At 35.2% G+C, this 19,004-nt stretch overlaps 7 protein-coding genes across 7 annotated transcripts; 3 read left to right on the top strand and 4 right to left on the bottom strand.

The window, feature by feature from the left end:
- Positions 1-23: 23 nt before the first annotated feature.
- On the top strand, positions 24-1,201 carry MONOS_12988 (uncharacterized protein). The gene is made up of 4 exons (XM_067865656.1): positions 24-62; positions 191-267; positions 335-504; positions 658-1,201. The coding sequence occupies exons 1-4, from the start codon at positions 60-62 to the stop codon at positions 696-698; spliced, it is 291 nt and encodes a 96-aa protein (XP_067720784.1). The 5' UTR covers positions 24-59; the 3' UTR covers positions 699-1,201.
- MONOS_12987 (putative ancient ubiquitous protein 1) lies at positions 1,105-2,763 on the bottom strand (the record flags this gene model as incomplete). The annotated part of the gene is made up of 5 exons (XM_067865655.1): positions 1,105-1,425; positions 1,498-1,660; positions 1,796-1,918; positions 1,992-2,235; positions 2,295-2,763. The coding sequence occupies 5 exons, from the start codon at positions 2,761-2,763 to the stop codon at positions 1,399-1,401; spliced, it is 1,026 nt and encodes a 341-aa protein (XP_067720783.1). The 3' UTR covers positions 1,105-1,398.
- A 208-nt stretch (positions 2,764-2,971) lies between these two features.
- On the top strand, positions 2,972-4,771 carry MONOS_12986 (putative snRNA-activating protein complex subunit 3-like protein; the record flags this gene model as incomplete). The annotated part of the gene is made up of 5 exons (XM_067865654.1): positions 2,972-3,096; positions 3,194-3,294; positions 3,438-3,531; positions 3,653-4,264; positions 4,364-4,771. 5 exons carry the CDS (start codon positions 2,972-2,974, stop codon positions 4,500-4,502), a joined length of 1,071 nt encoding a protein of 356 aa, XP_067720782.1. The 3' UTR covers positions 4,503-4,771.
- A 187-nt stretch (positions 4,772-4,958) lies between these two features.
- Positions 4,959-6,040, top strand: MONOS_12985 (RAN1, GTP-binding nucleocytoplasmic protein). The gene is made up of 2 exons (XM_067865653.1): positions 4,959-5,155; positions 5,215-6,040. The coding sequence occupies exons 1-2, from the start codon at positions 4,984-4,986 to the stop codon at positions 5,733-5,735; spliced, it is 693 nt and encodes a 230-aa protein (XP_067720781.1). The 5' UTR covers positions 4,959-4,983; the 3' UTR covers positions 5,736-6,040.
- A 199-nt stretch (positions 6,041-6,239) lies between these two features.
- Positions 6,240-7,791, bottom strand: MONOS_12984 (putative Calreticulin). Its single transcript, XM_067865652.1, has 3 exons — positions 7,706-7,791; positions 7,078-7,619; positions 6,240-7,019 (listed from the first exon to the last, which is right to left on the bottom strand). Exons 1-3 carry the CDS (start codon positions 7,782-7,784, stop codon positions 6,423-6,425), a joined length of 1,218 nt encoding a protein of 405 aa, XP_067720780.1. The 5' UTR covers positions 7,785-7,791; the 3' UTR covers positions 6,240-6,422.
- Positions 7,792-8,409: 618 nt separating this feature from the next.
- On the bottom strand, positions 8,410-10,695 carry MONOS_12983 (putative E3 ubiquitin ligase SMURF1/2; the record flags this gene model as incomplete). The annotated part of the gene is made up of 2 exons (XM_067865651.1): positions 8,410-10,396; positions 10,457-10,695. The coding sequence occupies 2 exons, from the start codon at positions 10,693-10,695 to the stop codon at positions 8,410-8,412; spliced, it is 2,226 nt and encodes a 741-aa protein (XP_067720779.1).
- Positions 10,696-11,328: 633 nt separating this feature from the next.
- Positions 11,329-14,327, bottom strand: MONOS_12982 (Tre-2/Bub2/Cdc16 (TBC) domain-containing protein G; the record flags this gene model as incomplete). Its single annotated transcript, XM_067865650.1, has 3 exons — positions 14,127-14,327; positions 11,686-14,031; positions 11,329-11,534 (listed from the first exon to the last, which is right to left on the bottom strand). The coding sequence occupies exons 1-3, from the start codon at positions 14,278-14,280 to the stop codon at positions 11,329-11,331; spliced, it is 2,706 nt and encodes a 901-aa protein (XP_067720778.1). The 5' UTR covers positions 14,281-14,327.
- Positions 14,328-19,004: the final 4,677 nt, after the last annotated feature.

Here is a 19,004-nt window from a genome sequence, read left to right as displayed (position 1 = left end):
TTTTGTTTTGGTTTTATCCCATTACATATTTCTTTTTTCTTCTTGTTATTGTCTGGTGGATGGTTTGATATAATCTTTATGAATTGTGGCATAAATGCATATTGTTTTATTTTTTATGAATCTGCATTTTCCATTTTAATGCTTATGTTATTTTGCACACTTTATTGGATTATTCCGAAAATTTTTAAAGAACATCCGCGACGGGCGTGTGGTTGAATCTCCATTTAAAAAAATATGGAAATCAACTAAAAAATATATTTATTGGTAGTATGCCGAAGTGATGCAATGGTTGCTTTTTCTTGAAATGTTATTCTTTTTTGTGATTGTTTTGTAGTTTTGCTACTTTTTGGCCACCAAAAGCATACGAATTAATGTATGGCTCTTCGCAAATGCAAAGGGGTTCTGGATTCTCATTTCAAGCTCCTTCACAAAGATATTCTGCTCCTCAACAGACCAGGCAGTCGCATCCTCGTCAAATGAACATGAGAGACCTAAGAAAAGATGGTTTGTCACAAATAATCGTTGGATATCCCGTTTTAATGCCTATTACATTATTATTATTATTATTATTATAATTATTATTATTATTATTATTATTATTATTATTATTATTATTATTATTATTATTATTATTATTATTATTATTATTATTGACAGACTTTATTGGACCTGGCGGATGCAGACCTGGTGGCGGATGAGGACGGTAGAGGAATCTATTTTTCAAGCATCTTGACTTCATGAGGAAATTTTTCGTAATTTAACAAGTTTCTTAATGTACTTCTTCTGTTGTTTTCGTTTTGTGTGGTTGCATTCCCCCTCTCTTAGCTATTATGAATCGCATTTGAGTGAGAAGCAGCTTGGGATGACCTTTCATTCCTAACTCTCGACTCCGAGAAGGTTTGAGAACGAAACCCGAATGAATTATCACAAAACGTTTAACAATTATGTAAGAGGCATGTTTGCTTTACAAGTACATAAGCAAATGAAGGGATATTTACATCTGCATTAAGCAACTTACTCATGATTGTTTTGATGAATTGAAAATGGATTACCTCTCAAAATTTTCTTACTTCTTTAAATCACATCTGAATTAATCATTCCTTCTTTTTATAATTTTGTTAAATTTATTTGCGTCAATGCCTTCTTTTTGAATCCTCAAAACTGAAAATTCGAATAAAACAATAGCAAATTTGAAAAAAGAGTAATAAAACAGCTCACCAATAGGAACGAAAAATTGACGGAGGAAAACAGGCCAAACAAATAATGACGCAATAAATCGGCTGAACTCAAAGGGGAAAAAAATGAAAGAGTGTATGAAACTATATGTAAGTTTTCTGAACATTGCCAAAAAAGTTTAAAAAAAACAACGGCAAGCAGAAACGAAAATTAAAGATAGTATTAACGCACAACTTTCTTCAAGCGATTCTGAATGATGCAAAACAGGAATAAAATTTATCAATGAAATATAAATAGGTCATTTAAAATTTCAATTCAAACCTTGTGTTTGTAAGAATAAGTTGTACATGCTAATCCAAGCTCATCCGCAGTCATTTGCTGAATTCTTCGTGCAAACTCCTCTGGTGTTTCATTTGGCTTTCGAGTTTGGACTGGAAGTGCGGTATATTCATAAGTGACGAATGGGCAAAACATATACCAAAACCTGGAAAAATCATCCAAAAACCGAAAAATTATAAAGAGAATAGTTGCAACAATAGTAAAACAACAAAAAATCAAAAGAAAAAAAATATACAGAAGATAATAAACAATCAATTAAACAATTTTAGAAACAGCACACCAATTGGGAAACATGTTCTTTGAGGGAATGTCAATATTTATTGGCATATGAGGATTCACCCTGACAACAAGTGGTTGAATTGGCTTGTCGAGAGAGAAAACAAATCTGTTGAATTGAAGTAACCTAAAAATTTGAACAGTCAAGCGTTTAAAAGATTAAATATCTAACTCAACTTAAAATATTATGAATAGCATACCCAACTTTACCATTTGTGGTGGCACCTTCAGCCAAAACAAAAAGTTGACGATCTTTGCTTTCTTCAGAATTAAAAAATTCAAGAAGTCTTTCTCTGGTGAGATGTTTTTTTTCTGGGTCCGTTTCCCTAATGATAACTTTCAAAGGCCATTTACATCTCGCAGCGGTATCAACGAGTGGTTTCAAAAATACTGTCGTAATTTCAACTGCATGTTTGGTTAAAAGTATTGGAAAATAAGCAATTCCTAATAAAATAAAATATTTGAAATATTTTGAAATTATAATTCTAATAAAATATTTTTACCATCTAAATCAGTGACATGATTGCATGTGATGATAGGTGCTTCACTGGCAGGTGCCAACATTTCAGGATTTCGAACATATGACCAGAAATTGTAGAATCTCCCCACTGTTTGCCAAAAAAGCCATTCTTTATCAAACAGATTAAAAATCACCATCAGTGGCATTCCGACAAACATAACAGTTAAAAACTTAAATGTCCCAAGAACCAATCCAAAAGGAAACCACAAAATGAAAAACAAATGAGTCTTCAAAGTCCACGGTTTTTGAATTCTTTCCTTATTAAACATTGATTTGAGCGGAGGTTCTCCAGGGTGATTAAAGTCCATATCATCGGATGTTTCTTCACTTTTAGCTGGTATATTTTTATTCTTATCGCTTAAAGAATATGATAACTGCCGTTGCACAACAGGTATCTCGGAAGCAGAAGATGATTCAGATGACATTTGATCTCCTTCATGTAACTTGTACATTTTGAAGAATCTTCTTTTTATAATATCGCTAATTGCAATGTGGGAGTGTTATATTTTTATAAAAGAGCACTTAATAAATACTCGTTTAAGATCTGTTTGATGTGATCGACCCATGAAATTCCCCCTTTGCCATTCAAAAATTTTCTGTGTTGGTTTGATTGCTGCACTATAATTTTTTTTTGCAACAGCAATCGAAAATAAAAGAAATATGGCTACTGTAGGACATAGATTAATATCACTGCGCCACTTTCAATCATCAGTTAGTGACAAAGTACCAAAATTTGAAGAAGACTTTATTCCAGAAGGATGGTCGCGAGACCAGGTTGATTTGGAGTGTGACAATTAATTATTTAAAGATGATTTTCTTAAGAGTTTATGATTTTATCTTTCCTATTTCAAAATAAAAATTCAAAAACAAATTATACAACAGCTGCTCCGAATTCAAACAAAAATCACAAAAAGAAGTTATTGATGATGTAATTGATAAAATCATTCACGAAGAAGCGGAAATGGGCATCAAGCAAGAAAGCTGTATGATTTTTAGAGTTTTTTTGAACCCCTATTTCGTGTCTTTCTTATAAACCCATTGCTTTTTTCTGATCACGTGAATATCTTTTTATCAATTTGTTTCAATGTTCGGCTGACAATTGAAATCGTTAATATTCATATTACAGTTAATGGTGCAGACAATGTTGAGCGCGCAAAGAGGGAGTGCCAAATTGATCCAAAGCCTTGCAAACTTAGATCTTATGAAATGTACAAAAATCGGTTTGAAACTTATTAATTTTAATATCTTTATCATAAAAAAATATTTTTCTTTAATTTTTTTGTCGTACATATTTAATTCATAAAAATTTTGTTGGTGCTGTCATGTTTAATTTATATTTAGAACCGCACAAGATATAAAGTCAACCAGATCTCATAAGCAAATCAACTACATTGCATCGATGATGAAGGAGCCAACTCATGCTCCAGAAGAACGTACAATTGGTCCAAATGAAGTTATCATTACAGTTGCCCTTTATCATCCGTCCAAATTACTGAAACAGCAAGAATTTCAAGTACTTGGCTCACAGTCACTTACTGCGCTTAGAGATCGTTTATATTGTCTTGCTGATTATCTTATGGATGGCCAACAAACAAAATCTGGATTTTTCCTTATTGAAAACACATTTTATAATGATATGCGTCTACCTGAGAATATGGATTATTCAAAATTCATATCAGATTGGGTGAATGACAAATCTCGCTTTACTATCCCTTCTGTTGGAATGTTTAGCTCCAAGCGAATGGAAGACACGACTTTCTTAGATTTGACAATAAAGATAGGCCAGCCCTATCTTTACGTTCATCAGGGCTCGTGTGAGCACAACATTGTCTTTACTGAAGCAAGGCTCGCAACTCCCATGGACGTCCAAACATACTCATCTTACCCACGTCATATCTTCCAAGCTAAAATCAGAAGAAGGAAGTGCAAAATCTGCGACATCTTTCCTGCTCGGTTTGTGGAACTTTATCCTTATTCCTTATTTTTATCAGAATATTTGCTTCATATTATTTCCTTCTATGTGTGAATTTCATTCATATTCTTTTATTCTAGTTATGTTACGTACCAAGATCGAATGGCAACTGAAGATCCATTCTTCTTCTGCGAGCATTGCTACCGCCCGCTTCACTATGACTTCGAAGGAAGAGTGCTTTACAATGATTTCGAAGTATTCCCATATTACCATGAATAACTTGTTTATGTTGTTCATTCTACTTGCTATTTGGAATTAATATTCTTGAGTTTTCGTTAAAGAATAATTTTTATTCATAATTTTCGATGAAATAATATGTTTCTTTTTTTTTCAGAAATTGTTGGCTTAAATTTTTCTACAATACCAGCAATTTATTCTTTAAAGGTTTAATTTATTTGGTGATTTTTTATTGCATCTCACTTTGTTTCGTTTTAATTATTTTGTGTTCTTGAACACATAGATTCCAATTATTGTACAAATGAAAAAAATTTTTTTTATTATTTTTTTATAATTTGTGAAATACAGTAAGAGATGTTTAGGAAATAAAGGGTGAATTTTCTAATTGATGATATTCAATTTCGATATATTCGTAATTTTTCTTATTTCAACGAATAACAAGTTTTGAAAAATGGTGGGAAAAGAGTGATCTAAATTTCCTCAACTGGTATTTTAACCCTTTTGTTGTATATCTGAAGATCGAATGTCAATTTTTGGCGCTCCAGCTCCTGCTCCCGCAATGACCTCTGCTCCAGTTGCAGCCCCATCGTTTCCTACTTTTAAACTCGTTCTTGTTGGCGATGGTGGAACTGGAAAAACAACATTTGTGACACGTCACAGAACTGGAGAATTCGAAAAGAGATATATAGCCACAAGTTTGTGAACTTAATTATTTTTATGGTGTCCTATGTGAATTTTAAATTTTTTAATTCAGTTGGTGTTGATGTGACAAACCTCACTCTTCACACAAACCACGGACCGATCACATTCTGCAACTGGGATACAGCTGGACAGGAAGTGTTTGGTGGATTGAGAGACGGATATTACATTCAAGCACATTGCGCAATTCTTATGTTCGATGTTACTTCACGTGCAACATACAACAACGTTGAGAAATGGTACAGAGATCTTACACGTGTTTGTGAAAACATTCCCATCGTTCTCGTTGCAAACAAAGTTGATGTGAAAGACAGACAAGTTAAAACAAAACAAGTTTCTTTCCATCGCAAGAAGAATTTGCAATATGTTGAAATTTCAGCAAAATCGAACTACAACATCGAAAAGCCATATTTGATGCTTTTGTCAAAACTTCTTGGAGATCCATCTGTTTCCTTGGTGGAACAAATGGCGTTAATGCCACCAGAAATCCAAATGGATCCAACTCTTGCACTTCAAATCCAACAAGAAGTTGCTGAAGCCGCTGCACTTCCTTTGCCAATGGACGATATGATCTAAATAACTTTTTCGGTCTAACTTCAAATATACTATTTCATCTCACTTCTTTAACGAATTTTAGACAATTTTTTGCTTTGCTTTTTATTCAATGAATATTAAAAATGAAATTGTTAAATTTTTCATTTTTTGGATTTATTGAAAAATAATTATTTTTATAAAAGAAATCTTTGCAATTCAAACGAAACTTCCAACTATTTTTTTCAAATTTATAACATATCAATGTTTCAAAATTCCAGTTATTTTTTATTTTGTTGATTTATGCAAATTTTTAATCCAACTGCCAAAATAATATGACAGCCTGCGAATATCTTTGCTTTATCTCTTCTGTGATTTGTCATTATGCATTTCCTACAATATAATGAGAATGTATAAGAAATTATCACAGATTTAAATGTCATCTCAAATTTTGAATTAATGAAGTTATATACCATTCTTTTGAAAGAGAAAAAGGGGGTCATGATCAATTTGAATTGCAACCGAACAAAAATAAAAATATTCTGTCCATTGAAAAGATATATAAAACAAACGCATGTTCACGCAATGACTTTAATTTTGTCGTGTAATAAAACAAAAAATTACGGAATAATTCAATAAAAGGAAGAAAAGTTTGAGAAAACAATAATCATGAATTTGTAGTAACTCTGCAGTCGAACTCAAACAGCAAAAGAATGAAGTGAGCTTATTTGGTTAAATTGATATGCCTTCATCTTCGAAGTCATCATCTTCCTTGTCGATATCCTCGTCAGCCAGCTCTGTGTCATCAGGAATAGGCTCATCATCATAATTCTCTGGTTCCACATCCATCAGATTGCCATCCCTTGTGCTTGTCTCCGATGCTCCCTTTTCTGCTTTCTTCTGCAGCTCCCACGTCTGAGACACGAATGTCTTGTACTCGTCCACATCGTCCCCAACAAAGATGTTGTCAAAGAGCGTCCCTGCTGTCACCTGCCACAAATCAAAGCCGATGTATCTGATTCGCTTAAATGGCAGTTTCTTCAGTTGTGGGGCATATTTTGGATTTGGAATCAGAGGCGGCTTCCATTCTCCTTTGTACTTCGGATTGTATATCAACCTCGGAACCCACTTCCCTTTGTATCTTGGGTTCTTCACCATTGGCTGCACCCAAGGCCCTTCAGTAGCTTCGTCCCAGTCATAGGGCTTCTTCTTTGTAGGATCCGGAATCACCATTGGCTGATCCCAGTTCATTGGCTTCTTGTCTGTTGGATCTGGAATATCTGGATCTGTTTCCCAATCGTCTGGTTGCTTTGCGTCAGGATCAGGAATCTTAAAAAAGAGAAAATTCAGTTTTAGCAAAGTTGAAATAAAAAATGATAAGTCAAACCATAGGTGGCTCCATAAAATCAAAGTCCTCCCAAAGCTTACCATCATATTTTCTATCTTCATCAATAAATATTTCATAGGTGTAGTTCTCAAAATGAAGGAACAATGTATATAAATGTGTTCCTGCATCTGCAGTGCTGTTGATGATCTTTTTGATTGGATGAGCCTTTTGATTTTTCATAATCACAAACTGGAAGAAGTTCTTATCTCTTCCGCAAATATCTGGTCCAAACATGATGTAATAAGGATCTGTTGCGTTGAATTTTTCTTGGTTTATCACTTCTGGCAACAATTTGATGTATGCTCCTTCGCAGTCTTTATATTCTGGATACATCACAGAATATGATAAAATCAACGTCTTTCCTTCATTGGAAAAGGTTTTACCCATATCAGCGCTGATGAGATAATGTCGGTGATCTGTGAATGTTTTCAGCCCTTTTGCCTTCTCCTTGTTGTGATATTTTGGTGGAGTTCCCAACCCCCATTTTCCAAGCTTTCTTTCGGGAAGTGCTGTGCTGATAACCCATCTTGAGGCCCAATCCTCTGAAAAAGAATAATTTTCAAAAATTTCATGTTTTTCATTAAAAGTAATTTGCTAATCAACAAATATTTTCTTGAAAAATACAAACTGTCGAATTCTTCCTTAAAATATATCTTTGATTCAATTAGTTCAGAAAGAAACAAGAGAGAAAAAAGGAAGAATAACATTGTTGTGATCTTATATATATATTTTTCTTTGACAAACAATGAATGAATAATAATTCGCTTGAATTCAAAAATATTAAAGAAAAAATAATAGAATATTGTAAATAATAACAAGGAAAAAAATTTATTTAACAAATCAAAAAAGAATCACAAGAAATTTCAAAAAATGTTTTAAACTGAAAAAAATAGATGAAAATAGGCTTTGAAAAAGTTTACCAAATAAACCGATATAAAGTAGGATAGATCCAACACAAGTGTTGGTGAAATGAATGCTTGAAATGGATAGGATGCAGAGGTGTTCCTCAAAAATAGTGCCAATAATATGTCAAAACAACATTCAACGCACAGAAGCAACAGATAAAAAAGACAGATACAAAAACCTCTGAAAAAGAACAGCTTAATAAAAAATACTATGAAATCTATTGTGAAGACATAGTTTTAAAAAAAATACGTGAGACGTCGTGTATTTTTTTTTATGCATCAAAGATTAAATTCTTGAGTGCATCTCAGCAATCACGAATGAAATTACTGAAGATGATGAGGAGATATACAAGAATTATTTAGCATTTCTTTTTTTTCTTTGAATGAGCCTAACTGATTGATATGTTATATTCAATCTTTTTTCCTTTTATCTCTCGTAGAACCCCTCTGCCCCTTCCATCAGCGCAGTTGTGAGTCTGTTCTGCATCTGCTCCTTCGACGAGTACATCGGAATGTCAATCTGGTTGAAGCATGTGTGTGCTGTCGGTAGATGCTCACACGTCTTCTGGCAGCGGTAGATCGTAAACTTCCTCGGACCCGTCGCCCCGATCAGCCGCGCGAAGCCGCCGCTGGGCACTTTTGTGGTGCCTGTCACAAACTGCAGCAGCTTCGCCCGCTCCGTCTGGCTCATCGAGTCGACTATCTCCCAGAACCACTTGCACTGCTCGGTGGCCGATGTGCAGTGGGCGTAGTCTGTGTTGGCCTTCCAGTCAGCCACGTCGATCTCAGACGTGCCGCACAGCAGCAGCTCCAGCTCAGCAGCAGTGAAGCCAGCCAGCTGCTGCTGCGGGATGATGTCGTAGAAGCCCCGCCGGATCGCCCTCATCTGCTCGGTCGTCTTGTAGTTCAGCTTGTGGTCGATCATCAGCCGGATGAACTCTGCCTTGTTCTCGTTCGTCACCGCGATCTCGCTCCCGTTCTCCTTCAGCTCCAGCTCCCGCACCACATCAAACTCCGTCTCTGTCACGGTGAATGTGAAGTCCATGTCCTCTGCATCGTTCTCCTGCAGATACAGCAGCGACTGGTAGAACTGCTGGTCCTCCATCTCAAGGTCTGTCATCGAGCACTGATACCCCAGCAGCTTCTTGTAGAACACCGGGGTGAAGTAGACCGTGATGGTGAAGTTGTCGAACAGCGCTTTCCCCAAAATCCTGCCCACAAAGCGGAAGTACTGCAGATGGTCGGGGTTAACTGAGGACAGCGGGTTGATCTTGAAGACGTACGGGTTCTGCTCCGTGGAGGAGAACAGCGCGTAGTTCGGGTTGGTCACCTCTGGCATAATCCGGCAGAACCAGTCCCGCGACAGCCCGCCCCAGTCGAGCCCTTCTTCACCCTGGTACTTCACATTCAGCCGCAGCTTCAGCACATCTGGCTTGACGGTCATGAACGCCTGGAACGAGTCCTCGAGCAGCATCTCCCTCCGCACGATGCACCCCATCCGGGGCTTCTCTGACCACCGCTCAGGCTCCGGTGGGTGGAGGCGCTGCAGATCTTCCCTCAGCTTCGCAGCACGCACAAGAAAGTCGCTCGTCTTCGCAGATGAGCTGGAGCTGTTGCTCGAATCAGACGAGGTCGCTGAAGCAGTCGACGCTGGGGACGCTGCCGATGTTGACGACGAAGACGACGAGCTCTGTGCAGACGCTGCTGTGCGCGTGGCGCTGAGGCGCTGCACTTCTCTCAGGCGGATGTGGTACATGCAGTTGTCGCTGGTGCAGCACTGGATGCAAAAGCGGAAGGAGCAATGCATCGAGCTGCGCCCTGTGCATTGCGGATTCTCGCAGGGAATGTCTGTTTTGAAGGGCTCTCGCATCCAGCTTGGCTGTGAACCTTGTGTCACAGATACAGAAACATGAGCTTGGTTAATAGGTGAAATGAAAGGATCGCCATCCATTTTGAAACGTTGGCGATGCCCATATGGAATTGTTCGCACATACTCAAAATATCTTGGATCAATCCACGATGTAGATTGATGTCCATGATCCGCAAAGTAAAGGCGGGGTGCATCTACTCGACGAGCAAATCGACTTGATAGAGGATGAGTCCCCCTGTATTCAAGAAAATGAACAAGAAACTTCACTGAATCAGATCCAAGAACGTCAAATCTTGAAAAGGTTGAATTTAAATGTGTATTGCCATTAAATTTCAAAGAGTCAAGATTCTTCAATTTTCCAAATTCATCAGGAAGATCTGTTAAACGATTTTTTGATAAATAAAGCTCTCTCAACTGAGTGCATTCGCTAATGGATTTTGGTAAAAATTCCAGTTGGTTTTCGCTGAGATCAAGGTATGTCAATTCGGTTAAATGTGAAAAGCAATCTGGAATTGAAGTCAATCGATTTTTTCCCAAGTCAAGCCTTTTCGTAGAAAGAATTTTTATGAAGTGTTTACAAACTGATAAAAATTAAAGGAAATACCTTTTTAAATGTGTGAGCATTCCAATTTCTGCTGGAAGCACCAGAATCAAATTTCTATGAAGATTAAGAGTATGAAGATTTTGTAAATTTTTTATCAAAGGAGAAATAATTGTTAATGAATTGTGAGATGCTTCTAGTGTTTCAATAGATCGACTCTGATATATGTAATCAGGAAGGGCTACTAGATTCTGATTATTGAAGTCAATAACAGGTGTAGTACACAACGCTCCGCATCCCATCTCAGAATCAAAAAACAAAAGAAAACATAGAAGTTATTTCAAATGATAAAGGCATAAAATAATAATAATTTTCATGAAAATGTGCAAAATAATTGAATAAGCGATATACTTGTGATTAAGAGTTGGGAGAAGAAAGCCTGATCTTAGCCATATTTACTTACTTTTTTTAACCAACTCAGTCAATTATTCCAAGACTTGAACACCAACAATTTTTTCTGCTATTTTTTGCAAAAATAATTTTTTAAAAGTTTATTGTTCCTTTAAATGTATTTTCATAATTATGAATTGAATGATATAAAATAGGAATAAAATATGACAAATAAAACAAAAAGTTCTTGATACAATTAAGAATCAAACGAAAGATATATAACAGACATAGAGAAAGTGCATGTCACTCGCGATAATTATTAATATATCGTTAAACAAAAAATGTATAAATCACTCGCAAAAATGATTGAAATAAAAATTGAATGAAATCAAACTTCAAATTTTCTTAATATATCGCTCCAAAATGAAGTGTGTCATGACAAAAATCACAACCGAATCAATTTCCGGACCAAAAGAAATTGCCAACTGTGCAAAGTTAAAAAAAACAAAGTAATACATACGCATTTCACATTGCCCACCCATCCATCATCCGGTTGTCATAAACCAGGTGTCTCTTTCGCACGTATCAAATTTCTGCAGAATTTTCAGCCATCTTTTCTTTGTCATGTGAACAGAGTCCATCAGCTCGCCCATCATCGTCACGGTGATTCCCTTTTGGGGGCTGTGCAACACAGTCATCGCCACCTCAAAATCGCTGCTGAGGATAACTTCACTCAGAGACTTCAGCACACCTGAAGGCATAAGGTGCATTTTAATAAACCAAGCATAGAATAATGGAAATAAAATAATTAAATAAATAAATAAATCATTTCAATATGTCAATCATTTTGAATGATGAAACACAAGTCATAAAAAATAATACTAACAATAATAATAACAAACCCAATCCAGCCTGTACAAGTGCAATTTCTCCGTCGCAGGTGTATCTGTCCCACACGAGTGCTGCCGTGTCCAGCGGGAGTGTGTACACAAACAGCGTCATGAACCACTCCACCCCAAACAGCCCCGCCTCGATCGAGAGAGCGCGGAGTTTCTCGTCCACTTCTGGCAGACAGAGCTTGATCGCCTCTGAGAACAGCCTCAGATGCGCCACAATCCCGTTCGTGTCTCTCGGCACGCGCAGCAGCCCCGGCGGCGCCACGTGGCCCATCCGCTTCTCCCTCTCGAGCTGCTTCCTGCGCTCCTCCTCTGCGCCTGCCACCGTCTCTGACTGCGACGCCGAGAACATGCGGAAGAGCAGGTGGTGCTGGTAGACCATATTCGCCAGGCAGACAAAGGCGTCAAAGGCATCCATGCTTGTCAGTAGCATGATCGCCAGAAAAGACATCCCTTGCACATAGTCCACATCCGGCCGATAGCGCGCCACGCAGAACAGCACCGAGCACAGCGCCTCGTGGTCGGGCCCGCCCTGCTGGAAGTTCTTGTACTGCCCCAGCGTCCGCGGGAGATCCAGCTGGATGTGCGTCATCGTCTTGACAAGGTCGTTCATGGGAGACAGTTCAGCTGGCTGCGCTTTCTTCTTCAGACTGCTCTGCGTGCTGCTTCGTCTGATTTCTGCTGGCTGGGCTGGCTTGTCTTTGTCTGGCAATAAAGCACTGTCTTTCTTTAAGCTTGAACACTCACTTCTTTTTATTTCTTCTTCTTCTTTTTCTTTTCCTTCTTCTTCTTCTTCTTTACTTTTGTGTTTACTTTCATTCAGCTCACATGAAAGCATTTGCTGGCTGCTGCTTCTTAACATGTCTTTCTTGCCTTTAATATTTGCTTCATCTTCGGCATTTCTTGCATTGCTTTTGTTTACAAAGTGGCACATTTCATCTTCCTCCTCCTTCGCTTCGTATTCACCCAACTCTCCTTCCGCTCGCCGCTCTGCCTCTTCCTGCATCAGCTTGACTGTAGCTTTCCTTTGCATCTCCAGCATCTCATACAGCTTGTACGTAATGTTCAGCCTGTTTCCAATAGCCTTTCGCCAAACAACCCCGCGGATCGCCGACGGCACGCCAAACCGCCACATTTGCTTGACACTCTCCAGTTCTCGCTTCTCGTCGAACGCCGGCAGCACTTCGTTTTTCCACGAAGAAAGATACTGCTTCAGTTTGTCCTCGCGCTTTTCCAGCTCCTTTTGCTGCAGCTGCTGCAGGTGCTGCTGTTGGTACAGCCGCGAGACAGATTGCGAGGAGCATGTGCCACGGGGAGGAAGAGAAGAGGGGACGGACAAGGCAGACGTGATGACAGTTGAAGAGGACATGGCAAACGGAGAAGATGGCCCAGGCGTGCCACCAGGCGAGTCGCCAGGAAAGTGGAAGGAAGAGGATGACGTGGTTGATGACTCAAACACCGAGGAGCAGGTTGAAATGCTGGAGGAGTCGAGCACTTGAGAGCGGTGTGGTGTTTGAGAGGTGTGTTGGGAGGAGACCAAGCGCGTAAATGTCGGCTTCAGACGAGGAGAAGACGTCTTTGCTGGCGTTGATATCAATCCTGAAGGCGACGGAGGCGACGCTGAATGCGACGGAAGCACGCTAAATCCCGTCGATGAAGGTGCAGTGCTGAGCGAAGAGACGGTTGTAATGCGTGAGGGAAGAAGGGATGTGATGTGCGGAGATATTGAGGTTGGCATTGGTGAGGTGCTAAGTGAAGTGGCAGATACTGTTCGCTGGGGTAAGAAGGAAATAGCTTTTCCCTTTCGACTGGGCGACGAAGGGTGACTGCGAGAAAATGAAGGAGTAGAGGATTGATGTGAAATGGATGATGAGCGCGAGGAAGACGAAGATGAAGTGTGTTGATTGGATGAAGTGTCTGTAACAGAAAAAGAAGCTGGAAGAACAAATGAATCCGAAGGTGTTGACATTACCAAAGAAGATACGGGGGGAGGAGAATCCATGATCATTTGCGCTGATAATGCTGCTGCTGTCGCATAAGCAAGTTCATCATCAGGACTAATTTTTTTTATTTGTTCTTGACTGTGTGAATTTTCTGCTTGTGCAAGTTGAGGACATTCACACTCTTTTGTCTTTGAAATTTCTGCAGTTTTTGTTACGCCTTTTGGAAGAATGAATGGAGAAAATGAAGATTGAGAAAAATCAGGTTCGGAATTTTCGGTGTCTCCTTTTTCAGTTTGCGAATCGTCTTTGTTCTGAATTTCATCCTTCACTTGCCACTTGTGAGTATCTGAAAAAGATCCATCTTGTTGAGCTTGGGTAACATCAACGCAAACAAATGAACCAATATTATCTGAAAGAAGAATAATAAAATGATTTTCAAATTTGAATTTTATTTTGATTTTGTTCAGTATTTGGGTGAAAATGCAATTCATCAAAAAAGCACACCTTTTATTGTGAAAGTAGAAATACAGCTAATTTCATTCTTGAAAGTTTCAATGTTTGAAGACGTATTTTCGGAGCCATTTCCATAAAATGATTCAAAGCTATGAATGTGTTCAATGGAGTTATCCTTAAATTTGTCAATTTTTTCTCCATTCATTATAAAAAGTTTTATTTTGTTATGTTGCAGATAATGATTCCACCTATGGGATAAGTTTTCAAAACAACAGCGGAAACTTTTATATTGTTTCTTTGCAATTTTTACTCAAATTTAAACTGTTTTATAGAAAAATAGTGAGAATGAAATAGTTTTAATAAAAAAATATTTTTTATTAATTTTGTTTTATTTAATTTTATTATATTTGTTTGTTTTTTAATTTGTTTATTTATAAACTTTTTATTTTTATATTGTTTTGCTTTTTTATTATCATTTTCATTTCAAGATATTTCGATAGAACAAAAAGAATTGATAATACAGATACACCAATAATTATTCTAATTTTATCAACTTATTTTTCGAAATTGGGAAACTAATTATTTAAAATTAATAAAATTTATTATTTTTTGAAAAAAAATTTTTTTGAATTAAGCCTTCTATTGATTGAGTGTCGAAAAGTGATTAAAATATCATATTCAGTTAATATTCAAAATGTAGATGAGAAATTGAACCTCTAATTTTATTATTTGTGAATAAACATAAAAATTTCCGATTTTTCAGAAAAAAATCATCATCATGGAAATCGGATTATCTTTGAATTATTTCGCCTCACATTGTCAGATTTCACATTATCCTTTCAAAATAAAATTAGTTTCGTCAACACAAGATCATGAAACATAAATTTGTCACAATTAAATAAATAGATAAAAGCACTTTCACAATTTTTCATTTGTTTTTATCGATCCTCTTAATATATTAAAATTAAAATATAATATCATTATTGCATAATGTGAAATCTGACAATGTGAGGCGAAATAATTCAAAGATAATCCGATTTCCATGATGATGATTTTTTTCTGAAAAATCGGAAATTTTTATGTTTATTCACAAATAATAAAATTAGAGGTTCAATTTCTCATCTACATTTTGAATATTAACTGAATATGATATTTTAATCACTTTTCGACACTCAATCAATAGAAGGCTTAATTCAAAAAAATTTTTTTTCAAAAAATAATAAATTTTATTAATTTTAAATAATTAGTTTCCCAATTTCGAAAAATAAGTTGATAAAATTAGAATAATTATTGGTGTATCGCACAAAATGCCGGACAAGATGGATTTCACAACAACAGCAAAAGGAACAACTCTGACAATTTTCCTCAAAATATATCTCACAAAAACAAACTCGTTTGATATACAAAACATTCAAAATAGCTTCATTTGCGCTCAGAAAAAAATCATTATAAAAATCGAGGAGAAACTCAAAATCCTATTTCTCCGAGTTTTTAATTATGATTTTTTTCTGAGCGCAAATGAAGCTATTTTGAATGTTTTGTATATCAAACGAGTTTGTTTTTATGAGATATAAGTAATTCTTTTTAAAAAGTCGCAAATGTTTAATCTTCATATAAATCAAAAATTTCATATTTTGCTCAAAATATTGTTAACATCAACCAAACTTCACAAACATGGAATCAATATCTTTGTAATGCTATTTCAAACATTCTGAAGAAGATTCGTGAATGGAAACAGAAATTTGAGCAAAATTTGAATATTTTGACTTATTTGAAAATTAAACTTTTGTGATTTTTCAAAAAGAATTACTAAAATGGGGGAAAATACGGACTGTCAAGCTTTTTTTGCACGAAGCATTGAAAAACTGCAACACTCATAACTTTATTTCTCTTTCTCAGATTTCAAAATAAATTAGATTTTCAAATCCGGAAACTGGCATAGTTGAAATCAAAACATCGAGTTTTCCAACATTTCACGAATGTCAAAAAATGGACCAATTTTTATTGTGTATTTTGATATAAAATAGTCAATGAAAAATTCATAACTTTTCAATAAAAATGCCTGAAGTGAAATATTTTGTCCCATATATTTTGAGGAAAATTGTCAGAGTTGTTCCTTTAGCTGTTATTGTGAAATCAATCTTGTCCGGCGTTTTTCAAACAGAATCTGTTCAAAAAAAAAATAATCAAACACATTTAAGTTATTTTTTGAAAAAGTTCACAATTTGTACCAAATATTTTCGTCTCATATATAACAACAAGTTTGATTTTATCATGTGAAAAATATTGAAAAACCATTAAATTTCAAAAATAATAAAAAAAGGTGTGTGGAACAAAGTTGTGAAAGCTTAAAAAAAAATCTTCCCAAACTCTCGATTTTTAATGAAAAAATGAAAAATAGTTTTCAGCTTTAAATATTATTCAAAAATATCACATGTGAGTTATATATGTGAAAGATTTAATTTGAAAACATAATTTTTTTCTGTGTGAAAATTGTTTCCAAGTTTAATGTTACTGATGACAGAATTTTTATCGATAAATAACAAGCTTGGAAATTGCTTAACCTTCATTCTTTTGTCACAAAAGAATATTTGTGAATTGTCTCATATCAATATTTAAAATCAACAATTCATTTCCAAGTTTTTCTGACAAATGCCCTGTTCGAAAATTATAATGGAAAAAATATGAAATCAAAAAGAATCACACACACATATATAAATTCTATTTTTCAATAGGCCAATAAATGTTCCACACAAAAGAACATTAAACCAATTGTTGAAAAATTAATGTTGTTTAAAAATACATATCGTTTAACAACAAACAAAATAATCTTCACAATTATCAATAATAAAAAATTCATCAAATTCTTCGTAGTAAATTTTATAGCGCAATTTGACAATGCAATCATCGTATCCTTTTTCTTCCATTTTTTCAAATATCTTTCTTTTTATATCTTTTCGTTTCACTTCGTCAATTTCTGTTTCACTCATGTTCTTCAATTTTTCACAAAGATTTCTTAAAGAATACACACTTAATAAAACAGTATTATTGAAAATTTTAAATTGGACAATTATCTCCAAAATTACATCAACAGCTCCTCTTTTCAATAAATCTTCGATTTTCACAGCTTTATTTTTCACCATAATCCATAATGATTCAACACATTGATCGCATATTTCTCTGCAATTATCTTCTGTTGCTCTAAATATTTGAACAATACAGTCGATAAGAACAACAAAGTTTTCATCTTTCAAGTGACACTCGTCAAAAAAAGTTTCCATAATAGAAATCCATCTCTCAAAAGTGTTTATTTCTCCACCATCTTTTTCACCTTTTTCTCTCTTCCAATTCACGCACTTTGTCAGCTCTTCCAATTCTCTTTTCACCTCTTTCACAAAATGCAGCTCATTCATGATTTTATTCATCAATTTTTTTTCATCAAGAACTCTATATATCAAACACTTCCAACCCGATTGATAGGCAAGGCAAGTGAGATTGTTACACTTCTGATGATGCTTGATAATCTCTTTGATTTTATCCAAGTAAAGTTCTTTTGATGGTTTCTGAAACAAAAAGAGGAAAAATGTTTGAAAATGAAATAAAGAATATTCATTAAATCAATCAATTATAAAATCAAGCTTCATAGTTCCTTACGTTGCTCAATGCAAGAAGAGCCATTTCCACTTCCTTTTGAGTTTCTTTATCTTCCTCTTTCTTCAATGCAACTTTCAAAAGGCAAGGCACGCATATTAAAATCAATTCTGAAGAATATCTTTTGTTTAACAAAAGATAGCATTCGCAAAGATCAATCAGGAGCTTTTCATTTTTAAAATCATTTTTCTTATTTTCATCAATTATCATCTCTTCAAATTTTTGACTCAATGAAAATGTATTAAAGCTATCAATCCAAATGCCTTTCAATTCTTTGCTAAATCCAATGTGTTTCAGTTGTGAAATCGTATTCTCCAAAGGCAGTTTCTTTTCTTCAATCGTTTTGAATATGGGACAAAATATTTTTCTTTATGAATTTTGTTCCATTCTTCTCTAACAAACATTTATCTCAATTTTTGAATTTTTCTGTAATTATTTGCATAATTACGGTTGATTTATAATGAAATGATTGTAGAAAAAGTTTGGAACAAATCTCAGTTTATTTCATAATTGCAAAAATTTTGCCCCATATTCTATTGAAGAGTTCAACTGTTAAGATTGATTTGAGTTCTTCCCAATTCATATTAGAAATTAACTCATTCATTTCAAGAATTTTTTGCTTCTGTTCAGTATCATTGCAATCTTCAAGTTCGTCAAATAATTCTTCAGAAATTTTGAAAAGATCATTATTTACAAGAATTCATATGCATCTGCAATTGCACACCATTGAACTTTTTTGTGTTTGACATATCCTTCATAATGACAAACAGCGTTCAACAAGTGTTTTCAAAATTTGAAAAAAAAGAAATCCATAACAGAAACAGTTATTTTAGCTTTCACACTTCTCCTTTTGATGTTAACGTTTTAAAAACAGTCAAAATGGAAAATTACAAAAATCAGTATGTTTCAAAGAAAAGGAAATCACAGATCCAATTGCATTATTTTGAAGAATTGACTGAACCATAATATATAAAAAGAAATTGTTCCATAAATATCTATCACACACTAGCAATACTTATTTGATATATTATGAAAATCAATGATATCCTCGCTCTGATGAATAAAAAGTTATTGATGCTGAATGGTTTTATCCACTGTTTAACGAACTTCATCTGCTGAAATGAAAACTAAAAATAATGAACAAGAGTATTTTAAATGCAATTTTTTTTACAGAGAAGATATTCAAATCAGTTTCCTTTCTATCTCATACAAATCTGACAAGTGATTGAATCAGGCAAATTTTCCTTTGCTGCGAAAAGATGAAATGAATCTGAATTG

This window comes from Monocercomonoides exilis (assembly GCF_001643675.1).
Source record: "Monocercomonoides exilis strain PA203 chromosome Unknown scaffold51-639645, whole genome shotgun sequence".
In the NCBI taxonomy this organism is placed as follows: Eukaryota; Preaxostyla; order Oxymonadida; family Polymastigidae; genus Monocercomonoides; species Monocercomonoides exilis.
The sequence above is the reverse complement of the archived record's forward strand: the minus strand, read 5'-3'. Positions and strand labels throughout refer to the sequence as shown.